General features: G+C 41.6%; 1 protein-coding gene across 3 annotated transcripts in view; it reads right to left on the reverse strand.

Annotated features, from left to right (window-relative positions):
• The window catches only part of PCP2 (Purkinje cell protein 2), a 59999-nt gene that overhangs the window by 19067 nt on the left and 26315 nt on the right, over nucleotides 1–14617 (reverse strand). The window contains exon 4 of one of the 3 annotated variants that reach the window (XM_068274589.1): nucleotides 6844–7060. The exons of the other annotated variants lie outside the window; for them this stretch is intronic. Within the exon in view, the coding sequence (XP_068130690.1) occupies nucleotides 7049–7060 (12 nt within the window). The 3' untranslated portion in view covers nucleotides 6844–7048. Of the gene's footprint in view, nucleotides 1–6843; nucleotides 7061–14617 lie in introns of those variants that run through there. 3 annotated transcript variants of the gene reach the window in all.

Raw genomic sequence — 14617 nt, forward strand, 5'->3', positions numbered from 1 at the left:
TTTTATATACTGCCTCTGTTTGCCCTGAATCTGTCCATTAGTCTTTCTAAACAATCTATTTAATTGCATCAGCTTAGAAGAACTTCAAGAAATGTTACACATGCAGGCTTTCTGCTATGAAATATATCTGAAAACAGGTAGTCAAGAGGTTAAAAAACACAGCCTGGGGTATTGAGGGAAGCCTTTTTTGTTCCGCCCTCGCTGCTGCTGCTGCCTGGGAGATCTGTCCCCATTAACCTTTCTGTTATCGCTCTCTTATCTCCTCTTCAAAGCAGACGGTAATGGCACAGAGAATACCACCTGCTCTAATCTTTATGAATTGACATTTATTGTAAATGGGCAGAAATTACTGCGCTTCAATATTCCTCAACAGAGGTTAATACCCTGTAAATAATCATAAAAAAATGCACATAGTGCCAAGTATTGCTTAAAACAAACTAAGACTTGCACCCCCGTGCTGCATTCCTGGGGGTAGTGCCACCACCTCGGGAAGGTTACAGATCAGATTCCCCCTATGGGCTTCTGGTGAGTGAGGCCACATAGGGGGAGTCTGATCTGTAACCTTCCCGAGGTGGTGGCACTACCCCCAGGAGTGCAGCATGGGGTGCAAGTCTTAGTTTGTTTTAAGCAATACTTGGCACTATGTGCACTTTTTTATGATTATTTACAAGGTATTAACCTCTGTTGAGGATTATTGAAGCGCAGTAATTTCTGCCCATTTACTGTCTAAAGGTGAAGTGACCTTTCCATTGCTGCGACCCGCTTTTATACGTGTTACCATCGGAGTGCAGTGACACTTTGCAAATTGACATTAACTGACATGTGTTGAAGTATTCACTGCATGAGGTGGTAATTTACCTCACTGCTCAGGAATTTAAGCTTTTCATGCGGCAACAGCTTTTATGAAATGACATTTTGCTAAGTGTTCGGTAAAGTCAGCTGTTTTGAGCATTACTGCATGCGGGAATGCTTTATGAGTTGACCCCATGCTCTCATTTTGCTTGGACTATTGTAATATATTGCTTGGTGGGCTACCAACAAACTGACTGGTACCCCTCCAATCTGTATTGAACTCGGCTGCTCGTCTCATTCATCTCTCTTCTCGGGCTTCCTCCGCTGCTCCTCTCTGTCAAGTTCTTCATTGGCTGCCAAGACGATCCACTTTAAACTCTTAACCCTAAACTACAAAGCTTTCCATAATCTCTCTTCCCCGTACATCTCCTCACTAGTTTCCAGATACCAACCCAACTGCAATCTCAGATCTGCACACAAGCTTCTTTTGTCCTCCTCTAGAATTACCTCCTCACATTCACGTATACAAGACTTCTCACGTGCCTCACTCCTCCTCTGGAATGCCCTTCCACAGCACATCCGGCACTCTACAACCTTTAACCACCCTGGCGTACTATTAAGATCGCCAGGGAGGCTGCGGGAGGGTTTTTTTTTTAATTAAAAAAAAAACTATTTCATGCAGCCAACTGAAAGTTGGCTGCATGAAAGCCCACTAGAGGGCGCTCCGGAGGCGATCTTCTGATCGCCTCCGGCGGCCAGAAATAACACGGAAGGCCGCAATGAGCGGCCTAGCGTGTTTCGCTTACCTCGTCGCCATGGCGCCTCCGATCCAGCTCTTAGCGCTGGCCGGAACTTTTTGTTCCGGCTACGCTGGGCTCAGGCGGCTGGGGGGACCCTCTTTCGCCGCTGCATGCGGCGGATCGCCGCACTGCAGCGGCGATCAGGCAGCACACGCGGCTGGCAAAGTGCCGGCTGCGTGTGCTGCTTTTTATTTGAGCCAAATCGGCCCAGCAGGGCCTGAGCGGCAGGCTCCGGCGGTACTGGACGAGCTGAGCTCGTCCAGACCGCTCAGCTGGTTAAAATCTTTAAACGCTCCCTCAGAACTCACTTTTTCCGACAAGCATATGCTCTAACTTAGGCCACTCCCCTTCAACCTCAAGTTGTTCTCTAGATAACCTTAACAGGCACTGTGCCTGTATGTATACCGCATGCCTCCCCACCTTTTGTTTCCCCCCATTCTTTTAGATTGTAAGCTTGCAAGGGCAGGGTTCTCACCCTTATGTGTCTTGGATGTTGTTATTCACTTCATAGCTTGCACTTTGTCATACATATGATTCATCATGTTACATCTGTCATGGTAATCACCAGTTCTGTATTTTGTACCAGTGTCCATATTCGATGTATATCATTGTCTTTATCATTATGTACCCTTTGATAGTTTTCCTACTTTGTACAGCGCCACAGAATATGTTGGCGCTTTATAAATCAATAATAATAATCAGCTTTTTCTAATGAAAGCAGTTGCATCATATAATAGGCGATTCTATTTCAACCAGATCTCACTAAAACCTGTATGGCCGATTGTTCTGTAAATGGGGGTACGCATTTACGTAAATGGAGCTGAGAGATTCTAAATGTAACATGGAGTTGTGTCTTTTTCAGCAACAGGCCTGCCACAATGAGGAAGGTGCTTTAAAACTTAGAAATACCTATTAAATATGAGATCTTTGGGGTCTCCTGATAAACTCTCATTCACTTGATCTCGGGTAGTCTGAGACTCTGCCTTAGCAGATCGGGCTCGGGATAGGTTCAAGTGAGAATGGATGTGGGTAGTGCATAGTAAAATATCAGCAAGCTAAATTACTAGCCATAGGTTCCCTACCCCTACTTTTGATGGTAATTAAGTTTGTCCACTTTCATCGCCAGTGTTTTTGAATAATCAGATCCACAGATCTGTATCCAGACATCCTAAGTGGGAGGTCTATTTTGTTTTTTATGCACTGTGCCTGGAGAAAAGGGAACTGTATTTTAACGTATAAGATCAATTATGGCTTAAAGTAAGCCATTAACAAGAGGAATATTGAGGCTGCCAACTGCAACAGTTGCATGGTTGTCACACTTATCGTCTGGCCTCAATCGTAGAGAATACATGATATATGGCAAATATGGATTGAATATAGACCTTAAAGAGCAGGGCTGGGGAGTCGGTACAAAAATCCACTGACTCCGACTCCTCAATATAGGATTCCTCCGACTCCTCTAATTTGCATATTGCAATCTTGTTGATTGAAAGTATGTAACATGAAATTCGTCTCTTAACTTCCAACGCTTAGGAACTTTAAAAGACAACTGAAGTGAGACGGATATGGAGACTACCATATTTATTCCCTTTAGTCATAGACTAAAACTAGTCCTTGGTAAGAGTACTTGTAAAAGGTACAGACCAGAACAAAGAACATCTATCAGGCCCTAGGCTATGTAACTGTGGGTACATGTAAGTGATGTGCAGGTACTCTGCAGGGGAATGAGCTTCTTCTTCCACTATTACACATTCTTCATGCACAATCTGAACATGGATCAGGCCCTAGGCAATGTAACTGTGGGTACATGTAAGAGTGATGTGCAAGTACTCTGCAGGGGAATAAGGAGATTCTTCCTCTATTACACATTCTTCATGTACAATCTGAATCAGATTTATGGGTGATAGACAACACCTCTGTGTTCAATGTGCACAACATTCTCAGTAGATTCCCTGCAGCTCTGTGGGGAGTGCATATGTAGAGTATAGTACTACTGTGTAACAAAGTGAACCTGAGACAGATTAAATTAAAGTTTTATACATACCTGGGGCTTCCTCCAGCCCCATTCAGGCTAATCAGTCCCTCACTGTCCTCCTCCGCCACCTGGATCTTCTGCTATGAGTCCAGGTACTTGAGCCAGTCTGGCGTAGTGCGCATGCACACACTCCGCCGCCAGGAGCGTACTACACCTGCGCAGCACTATTGCGCAGCACTATTGCGCAGGTGCAGAACGCTCCTGGCTGTGGAAGCGGCATGCGGCCAGACTGCGCTGACTGGCTGAATTACCAGGACTCATAGCAGAAGATCCAGGTGGCGGAGGAGGACAGCGAGGGACTGATTAGCCTGAAGGGGGATGGAGGAAGCCCCAGGTATGTATAAAACTTTTCTTTTCATTCTTCTCAGGTACCATTTAATTCGTAGTCACCAAACCAAATTTTAACAACATATCAAATTATTTGATTTCATGAGCAAAGAGAGTACATTTGCATAAATTAGAATCAACGCAGAATTATTTCCATCTCATTGACCATCTCTATTAGTGACACAGCTACACATCAGGCTTTATACTTTACAGCATAGATGTTATGTAGTATATATAAGAGATTCCTGTGTACACATCATATATACAGTCACAATCAGATATGTATATCTGACTTTAAAAATGCGGGGACTGCTTTATTGAAGCAGCACAAGTAACTCATTTTGATTGATTTATATCATTTTTGTGAACTAAGCACAGCTATTACTGTATGTATAAATTATTTATGATGATTATTATAGAACATTTTATCATATTTTCTATTTTAATTACAGTTTAAATTCATTAGGAGTCGGAGTCGGTGCATTTTTTCCCGACTCCGACTCCAGGCACCCAAAATTGCCCGACTCCGACTCCACAGCCCTGTTAAAGAGGACATACCTGGGTAATTGTTAATCTTATTTTTAATGATCAATGTCGTAAATTTGTGTTAAAAAAAACAAACAAAACAAAAAAAGCTAAAAGAAGCTTATATTTTAGTTGAATTAAACCTATGTGACTCTAGTACTTTTAAATTCCATCCTGTGAGCGATAATAAAGTTAGAGAAAAATGATCAAAGCATGAGGAATTCTGAATCAATCAATTATTACATCAAGTATCTATTTATTTATTTTTCATCTATTGTTTTTACTCCTCAAAAACAACCAACCTTTCATACACCATCCAGTTATGTTGAGTATACTTTTCTATGCCATATGATTATTTCTAGAAAACTGATTAAAATTCATCTATTTAAGTGGGATAAAACTTTGACATAACATTCAATAAAATGTGTTTTCATTCTTTTTATTACCCATAGTAATCATATTTGCTTTTGGGCACAAGTAATATTGTCTACAAATGACAAATTCCCAAAATATTATCTGCTTTTCTGCTCTAACATATGCCATTGTATTTTATTGCATAGCTTCTGTATTTATATATTAAAATCTATTAAATCTAGTAATCACTTCTCAGCTCTTTCTGCTTCTCAGCTCAGTAGAGCTCAGTTTTGTCAGTTTGCTAATGTTCACTAATGTTCACTAATTGTATCTGACAAAGGAAGGATGCAGCCAGAAGCAGCCCACTGAAGCAAGGAGCTTTCCACTGAAGAACAAAGTGCTGTGTTTAACTGTTTGAATGCGAATGCTGTTCTGCTACAATTTTTATTTTGTGGTAGAAAATGTTGTGCTGTAAATAATCTTTTAGAGCAAGTAATTAAGTAGAGACAAAATAAGATCATTTTATGAATCAATCATTTTACTGAATTGGTGGGGAAAAAAATGAGCACAAAAAAAACAGAACCAGTGTACTCGTAAAGGTTGTGGATCTCCTTGTAGGAGTAGCGCTTTGATTGACGGCATCAGATAGTGAAACAGTACATACATTCAAAGTTTATTTTTTTTCTCTTGTATTGTTCAATTTACTTACATAGGCATGTTGAGTGAAAATATGCTTTTATCATCAATTGTAGCTGAAGAAGTACAGAAGGGATAAAAAATGCTATAAACTTTATGGACTTGAGATGGTCAATGAGATGCAAATAATTTTGAGTTGATGCAGTAGTATGCAAAATTATGCAGCTTGAAAATGCACCAATCAACCTCAGCAGGATTTGATTGGTTTATTTTCAAGCTGCATAAATGTGCATAATGTTGCATCAACTCGAAATTATTTGCATCTCATTGACTATCCCTATAATGGACAATGCATATGGGATTCTAATGAAAGGTTACAGAGTTCGATTACAAAACCGCGGCTTTAGCACACACAAGTATTTCTTCCAGAAATCCAGTGCAAAAAAAATAACTGTAAAGTAAAAACCTAAGTAGGCATAACCTGTTTGGGGCAATGCTACATACTGAAGCCAATTTGGAATAAAAAAATTGCAGTCATTTTTTTACTGGAATGTATTGTGTCTTTTTACATTTTTGTTTTATTTAGTTATTTATGAGGTTTACTACTACAGAGTAAATACGTTTTGAAAGAGCTTTTATATGTATTTATTTTTATAAGAATGTGATATTTGTTCAGGAGCTCCTCCTAGTGATTTGACTCAGGGCTTTGGAGTCGGAGTTGTAGTCGGGGCAATGTTGGGTACCCGGAGTCGGAGTTGGAGTTGGAGTCGTGGTTTCTTAAACTGAGGAGTCGGGAGTTGGAGTCGGGTGATTTTTGTACAAAATCCACAGCCCTGTTAAATATTAGACTAAGGAGTTGGAGTCGAGGAGTCGGAGTCGGGGCCATTTTGGTTACCCGGAGTCAGAGTTGGAGTCATGGTTTCATAAACGGAGGAGTCGGAGTTGGAGTCAGAAGATTTTTGTACCGACTCCACAGCCCTGATTTGACTGACAACATTTCTTCGCGTAGTAAAGATAATACAGTTCCCTAGAGAGCAGTAGGGCCCCCAGTTATCAATAATCAAGTCTGGAGACTATGCCTTTGTAATGATAGTAAATACACAGGGGGGGTCTAAGTAGGAATGAGCTCATAGAATTTCTGAATAGAAATGGAACACCGAACAAAACTTTCTGTTTCTCCTTTTTTTGTTTTTTTTTTGTTTTGGAGTGGAGAAGAATATATAGCATTTTTGTTGTATTTTGCCTGTTAGGAAGGTTACCTCTAATTCCCAGTCTTTGAAAACTCAACACAGACAGTAATAATAACAGATATTCTGACCTTTCCTACTCAACCCAAAATTGAAACAGAGGTTCTTTTATAGTGGTTTCAAATGCTTCTGATTTTTTAAGTTTTGTTTATTGGAAAAGAGCCACAGTTCTTAACAGAGTCAGGAAAAAAAATTAATTAACAGAGCAAGCTACTGAAGTCTTCTAGATAAACCTTCCTAATTTCAGGTTCTTGGACCTCTCTGGAGATCAGGATCTCGGCTGATCTTATCCTCATCCCAGAAAGACAGTGGGAGGCCACATGAAGGGAAATTTATGCTTTATTCTAAATGGAGATAAAAAGGACATGTTTTATAAGTAGAAACACCAGTGAATTTAATCACTAAAGGGAACAGATCTCTGTTAATACATTTTTACTCAAGTTCAGTAGCCCTGAAATGTGATTGCACTCACTATGGCTCTGAGATCAAATTACATGCACTGCAGTCTGACTCACACTGGAAAGACATCCCTACTCCATGCAGAAAAATTAACCAGAGGAGCGGTTTCAGATGAACCACTTTTAATAACTCCTCCCCAATCAGTGGCCACACCTGTACATTTTAGAATAAAAGCAGAATTCTACAAAAGAATAATTGTGGTAATATATACTTTCCCTTAAAGAGGAACTATCGAAGAAACTGTCATTCTGTAAACCCCACATACAGTATCTATAAAGCTTTTAGCCAGTAACAATAGAAAGCTTTTTAGAAGTCTCTGATCACAGCCTGTGGAAAAGGAATACCTTGCGTATCAGCTTTTTGTAACAAAGTCTGCATCGGGGCCAGAGCTGTACCATGTAGATAGGTGCCACTTCCCTGCCATTATTCAGAGAGGAATGATTTACTGTTTGTTACTGCCCTGCCCACACACACTGCTTTCTCACAGATCACATGAGAACAGCTGAGAGATTTCTCAGCTACAAAGAAAAGATCTGAAGAGAAGGACCTTTACTTTATTCCTGTGCTTGGATGCTTACACCCACCATTCAGAATGAGCTCTTCCTGGCTGCCTTCTCTGTTTACTTTAGAAGTGCATGAGGCTTACAGAGACACATTAACAGCTGATGAGTTATTTACACACTATTTGATGCTATATTTTTTGCTTTTTGTCGTTCTGAAGACATTTAAGTCACAGGATTACAGACAGTGAGGACTGTTTCTGTATGCTGGATGTGCTGGACACAGTCCAATGTAGTAATGCCCACAGTGAAGACAGTCCTCTGTAAATGTCATTTTCTTCACATGGAAAAAAAAGCTGTTGTATTGCTATTTGCTAGTAATTACTGGAAATATATGTGGAATTTTAGTTAACTTTGATAGTTGTCCTTTAAGAAACGAATAAAAAAATTAGCTAGCTGTCACATTTATAAATGTGACGCCAAGCAGATCAAAATGCTGTAATTTCTGCAGAAATAGAAGCAACTTTATTGCAATCAGCTAACTGCCATATTTATAAATACAGTAAACTACAAGAAACAGAACTCACAAATGAAATCAGGACACTAGTAAAGTTCTTGTAGGCAAACCAGTGGCCAAGTGACCTGAGCTGTGTTTATTTCAATAGATGCTTTAAGCCCAACTATGAAGACGTAAATGTTTATGGCAAATATCCAGGTCATAACTGTATTTAAAGTGGTTTTATCATCAAATTTCATCTATAGTCTAAAGCATTAAATGCAGCATAAAATTAACAGCTAAAACCATCTGGCTGGTTTTCAAAGATTGAAACTCATGCTTTACACTTCATTTAGCGGTTAATAAATAAGCCTGCCTTTACCAGACAGAATAGTTAGATGGAGCTAGACGTGTATACACTGTGTATACAAGGCAGGATTTTTTTTTGCTGCATCCAGGGGGGAAGCAGAGAACTGGATCTCCTTTATTTGCTCACTAATTACTTCTCTAGGAGTACAGCAATGATATCAAACAGCTTTAGTGAGGTAAAAAATGTACATTCATAAGACATCAGAGCAGTCTTACAGTGTTTTGTTTTAATTTTTTACCCATCATCACTCTTACTTTGCTTTTGCTCAGTTGCCTTACTATCTTACTGAAATCACTGAGCACATGGATGTGCATTAAAGCCTGTGTGCATGATCTGCTAAGTGGTGGCAGACTCCATTGTTGGCTACTTTATCTTGAGATCCCCTCCGCATCATCTATCTATCTACTGTAGTCTATCTCTGTTCTTGTGCTGTAGCCAAAATCCAATGCCCGGCTACACCATACCCCTACAATACACCTTTCTTTGCCAACTGAAGAGGTTTGGTAGGGCCCAAGAGCTTCTGACAAGCTTCTACTCCGCCACACTTTAACCAGTCCTCTGTTCTTCTATCTTGGTCTGGTACGCCGGCTCCTCCACCAGCGACTCAAGCTACAGAAGGTCATCAGAACAGTGGAGAGGATCATTGGCAGGGACGAAAAGCCCCAAAGATCAGTGGAACGTGCCCCAGATCTATGCTGGGGTGCCCCTGATCTCCCCCAGGCAGAGTCAGCTGTCGTGCCTCAATGGCAGTCATGTTGGGAGCTGTGGTGCATCAGTAGGGGGTATGCTGGGTGTTGTGGTACTTCTATGTGGGCATACTGGGTGTTATGGTGATACCTTTATGGGGGCATACAGGGAGCTGTAGTTGTTCTATGGGGGTATGCTGGGAGCTGTGAGGCATGGGAGGGGGTCCACTAGAAGGTAAGGGAATGCTATGAGGAAGTGCCAAATAACCTGGCAGCAAGGCAGTCCACCCATCAGAAAAGTAACTGAATATTTGTGATGTGCTGCATTTTTTTTGGGGGGGGGGGGGAGGGGGGGGGAGAAGTATTACTGGAGAGGGGGCTTCATCCAACATTTTGCTGGGCAGGCCTACTTAGACCGCTGTTAAGTTTAAGTAAATTTGGCCCCACCCATGGCCACACCCATATTCTGGCGTGGCCACACCTATTTTCTGTCTGGAGTGTCCAAAAGTGCCCCTGATCTCTTAGAATACTAGCAACGTCCCTGATCATCAGGAAACCCCTCCCACCTCTGGACCTCCTCTACAACTCAAGGCTGCGCTCCAGAGCACTGAGGATTGCTAATGCCCCCTCACCCAGAACACCACTTCTTCAGTAAGCTCCCATCACGCCAGAGGTTTTGAGCCATCTCCACCAGGACCTCAAGCCACAGGACCAGTTTTTTCCCCTTGGCTGTCAACCTCGTGGACACTCTCCACGCGTTCCCCACAGCTTTTTTCTCTGCTTTTCCAACAAATCGTATTTTCACTGCTGTGTACTGTGTATATGGTGTTATTCTGCTGTATTTCCTATCTCATGCTTTAAGTCCTGTATGTGCCAAACCCAATTCTGGGCACGCGATTAAAAATTATTCTGATATTACTGTTAATTTACATTATAACTTAGGGCGACTTTGACACCACTCCTTCCCTGTAGCTACACCATTCAGCATTTTGTTCACCTCTATTTAGCCAATCACTTTGGGTTGATTTACTAAGGAGAGAACAAAAGTGATCCAGCAAACTCATCTTTATCAAGTGTCTACTTTTAGATGGCATAAATTTGTAATGGGAAGACAAGGATAGATTGGCTTCTGGCTATTTTTGGAATTTGAATGAAACCCTCAGGGCCCTTTCACACCGAGGCAGTGCAGTATTTTTTCCCACACCCCACCGCCGGGCAATGAAAGCCTATGGAGACTGCACAGAGGTGCCTGGCTCTTCTACTGACCACATATGCTATTGCTCTGTTGTTATTGCCTGATGAAGCGGGATTAAACCTGCAAAACGCGTTGCATATTAGGAGTTCATAAATAAAATATATTAACTGTCTTTACTACAGTCATTGTGTATCTACTTGGAGGAGGTAAGTCCACCACTACCTCCTCTATTTACCAAGAATTTGGTTTTTAAGCTCATTTAGCTTCCTTTTATCCTTTTGGCGCCTCTGTTCTCCTGCATAATATGGAGACTTTCATATTGTGACGGATGTAATGTTTTCGCTGCATCCCCGACTCAGGCCAAGAACTACGTTAACGTTGCGGCAATCTGAGGCGGCCCTGAAGTCATGTTAGTTTGGCGATGCGTGGATTCTTAAAAAAAATCACTGACATGATGTTGCGGCGTGCATGCCCGGAGGTGTATTTTAACAATATGCTTCCATGCACTTCCACATACCTGAAGCAGGAAGTGACGGCAAGCACCCGTCACTTCCTGCTTTCACACAGGGGACACCACGCAATAGCACAGTGTTTCTTCAAGGCCTGTATTTGACGATGCGGTGTGTCGGGCGTGACGCACCGTATCACTGGCGCTGGTTTCTGGTGTGAAACCAACCTTAGGGCCCGTTTCCACTATGGCGAATTTGCATGCATTATCTGCATATGAATTTGCATAGCAATGTATTTCAAAGGGCCTGTTTCCATTACATGCGAAATTCGCTTTTCCCCACAGGCGAAAAAAAAAAAGGCTGCCTCTGTAACAATTTTTCTTGCGGTTTACACGTTTTTGGGTGCGGAAGTCAACATCAATAAATGGTGATGGGAAAATTGAAAAAATTAAAAACCGCTTACGCATGCTAATTTGCATTAAAAAACGCCCACAAACGCCCACAAATTCGCATATGCATGCGAATCCGCAAGGTTTTTTTTTCTCTGCTCATTCACCTAGTTATAGTGGAATCTTAGCCTTATGTCTCATCTCACCTTAAACACAGAACCGCTTTTTAGTACTACTAATAAGGTAAGAAAAGTAACACCAAAGACTAATTGTGAACAACGTATTGTGTATGCCGGCTTTGCATGCAGTCTTCTGAGAAGTTAGTTTACAGACAATGTCAAAAATGATGAAAGATGGTGATAAACAGTTAGTTATTTGTACAATGTGTGTTATACTAATGTGGTCGTGCAATCTGCACACTGCACCATGCAAAAATACTGGTAAAATTGCCATGTCAATTTTATCGTTGTTTATTGAATATAGCTCATTGTTAGCTTGGTTGACACAACACATATGCTCATCAAGTACAAACAGCATAAGAAAAACGCACGCACCATCCTGAAACCGATCTTATCCATTGGCAGGCTAACCATTGCAAAGTATTGGTGTTTGATTTGAAAGGAAAATAACTAATTTGACTTACCTAAACACCCAAAGTTTCAGTCATGAGATCCTGCTGGGACTTCTAGTGGGGGAGTCCCTCACCTTCTACAGGGCTGTACCACTCATTGGCCTCGATTCACTAAGCTTAACTCCTGCCTTTAATAACTCTTCTAGAGTTATCACCATGGTGATAAGGCATGTAGTATTCAGGAAACATTTTACCTCAGGCAAACCTAAAGTTAACTCTTCTGTCTCTAAGTTAACTCTTTAATCATTAAAATAACTCCAGAGTTAAAGACAGGCTTGTTCATTAACTGCATGTGAAAATAAGTACAGAGGAGGTAACTTAACTACAGAAGAGGTACATTAACTACAGAAGAGGTAACGTAAGGAATGAAGAGATAAGATAACTCTCTTACTAGTGGAGGTAAGTTTTCTCTTGCCTTATTATCTCCAGCATGATCTTAGTGAATTGAGGCCATTGTATATGTGAAGGAAGAGACGGCACACCACTGGCTATGCAAACTTGCTGTGTATTAATCGAACAAAACACTACGTGTTACGGATAAAACATCCTTCATCAATTGTAAAACAGCAATGAAGCGTATAAGAACACATATAAATACACATTCAAGTGTGGACAACCACAGACTATATATGATCGAGTAAGACACACTGACACTGCCCCCAAAGACACTAGTGCTATTACGGGGAAGACGGGGACCCATCCGTGCCTGAATTGCAATGTGTGTAATGGCATCATTAAGGGAGGCAAAATCGGGCATCCACACACAGGTCGTGATGTTCTTATCAAAAGGAAGACATTGTTCCACTGCATGGGTGGTATACGGGCTTAAAGAGAATCTGTATTGTTAAAAATCGCACAAAAGTAAACATACCAGTGCGTTAGGGGACATCTCCTATTACCCTCTGTCACAATTTCGCCTCTCCCCGCCGCATTAAAAGTGGTTAAAAACAGTTTTAAAAAGTTTGTTTATAAACAAACAAAATGGCAACCAAAACAGGAAGTAGGTTGATGTACAGTATGTCCACACATAGAAAATACATCCATACACAATCAGGCTGTATACAGCCTTCCTTTTGAATCTCAAGAGATCATTTGTGTGTTTCTTTCCCCCTGCATCTCTCATGCACTGAAGTTTCAGGCTGCTCTTTTCTTCCTGCAAACAGCTTTGCCCTTGTCTGTAATTCTTCAGTATGTGAAAGCCCAGCCAGCTCAGAGGACGATTTATCCAGCTTGTAAAAGATAAGAGAGAAGAGAGAAGCTGCTCTAATCTAAATAACACACAGGCAGTGTGCAGAGAGGGGCCTGAAAGGGGGAGTTCATAGCAGAACCACAACACTGAAGAACTTGGCAGCCTTCCAGACACAGGCTGACAAGTCTGACAAGAGAGAGATAAGTTGATTTATTACAGAGACTGTGATAGTACAAAGTGCTGCAGTAAGCCAGAACACATTAGAATAGCCTTTGGAACTTGTAGGATGATAAAAAACAGGATGCAATTTTTGTTACGGAGTCTCTTTAAGTGCCCGTGTGGACTCATGTACGTTGGCGAAACCACCAGAGCAGTCAGGTCCCGCATACAGGAGCATAAAAGAGCAATCACTAAGTATGCGGAAGAGGAGCGTAAAAATTATGATACGCCTGTAGCCAGACACTTTTTTGCTGCTGGGCACAATGCTGCACAATTAAGATGGTGCGTGCTAGAGTTTGTAAATTCACCCAAAAGGGGAGGGAATCGTGAAAAGCTGTTAAAACAAAAAGAGGCCTGATGGATCCATGATATGGATGTGGTCGCCCCCAGAGGCATGAATGAAAGATTGCCCCTTAAATGCTTTTTATAGATTGTATTAACAGGTTGAAATGTGTATATATTTATTCGTGGCTGACATGTGTATGAGTTTTAATTCCATGTTTCGATTCATAGGTGGTTCTATGGCAGTCCTTGATTGGAAGTGCCAGGAGTACGGTAAGTTTACAATTTTTGTTTATTGGTAGCCGAAATGGAGTGCTATATGACCGTCGTTTTGCACTAGTGGGAAACTGCACTATTTGGACTATAAACTATGGACTAATGGGTTAATGATTAAGTGGGTGGAGTTGATAAGGGTGTGGTTGTCCACACTTTAATGTGTATTTATATGTGTTCTTATACGCTTCATTGCTGTTTTACACCTGATGAAGGATGTTTTATCCGTAACATGTAGTGTTTTGTTCGATTAATACACAGCAAGTTTGCATAGCCAGTGGTGTGCCGTCTCTTCCTTCACATATACGTTATATGAGCTGTACGAGCAATCCAGCTGAGGCAAGGCACCGGCAAGTGTTCAGGGAATCTGAGACCTGAGGCAACTGTTCCCATACATCCATTTGTGGTATCTGTACCACTCATCCCCTTCCATTGGTACTAAAGTCGGTCATGCATCACTCGGTTTATGGCCAATAGACTTTAGCATGCAATCATCCTGCCACCGCCTGCTGGGCCCCCCACCAAGTGTATAAGTGTGCCTCCAAACATCCCCCTGGTTCTTAGTGTAAAGTCTCAACTCTCCTCCGCTATGACTCTTGGCCTACTCCGGTGTTCTCGTTGCAGTGAGCACCTGTACTATGTGCCAGTGTTACATGGGAGCGGACACACAGTGGGACAATGCAGGGAGTCTCAGACATGGAGGCCGGTCGGCGGTTCATATCAGCGGGCGTTCATAAGTCGGGGATTCCCTGCATTCGCCATA

This window comes from Hyperolius riggenbachi, chromosome 3 (genome assembly GCF_040937935.1).
Source record: "Hyperolius riggenbachi isolate aHypRig1 chromosome 3, aHypRig1.pri, whole genome shotgun sequence".
Classification (NCBI taxonomy): Eukaryota; Metazoa; Chordata; class Amphibia; order Anura; family Hyperoliidae; genus Hyperolius; species Hyperolius riggenbachi.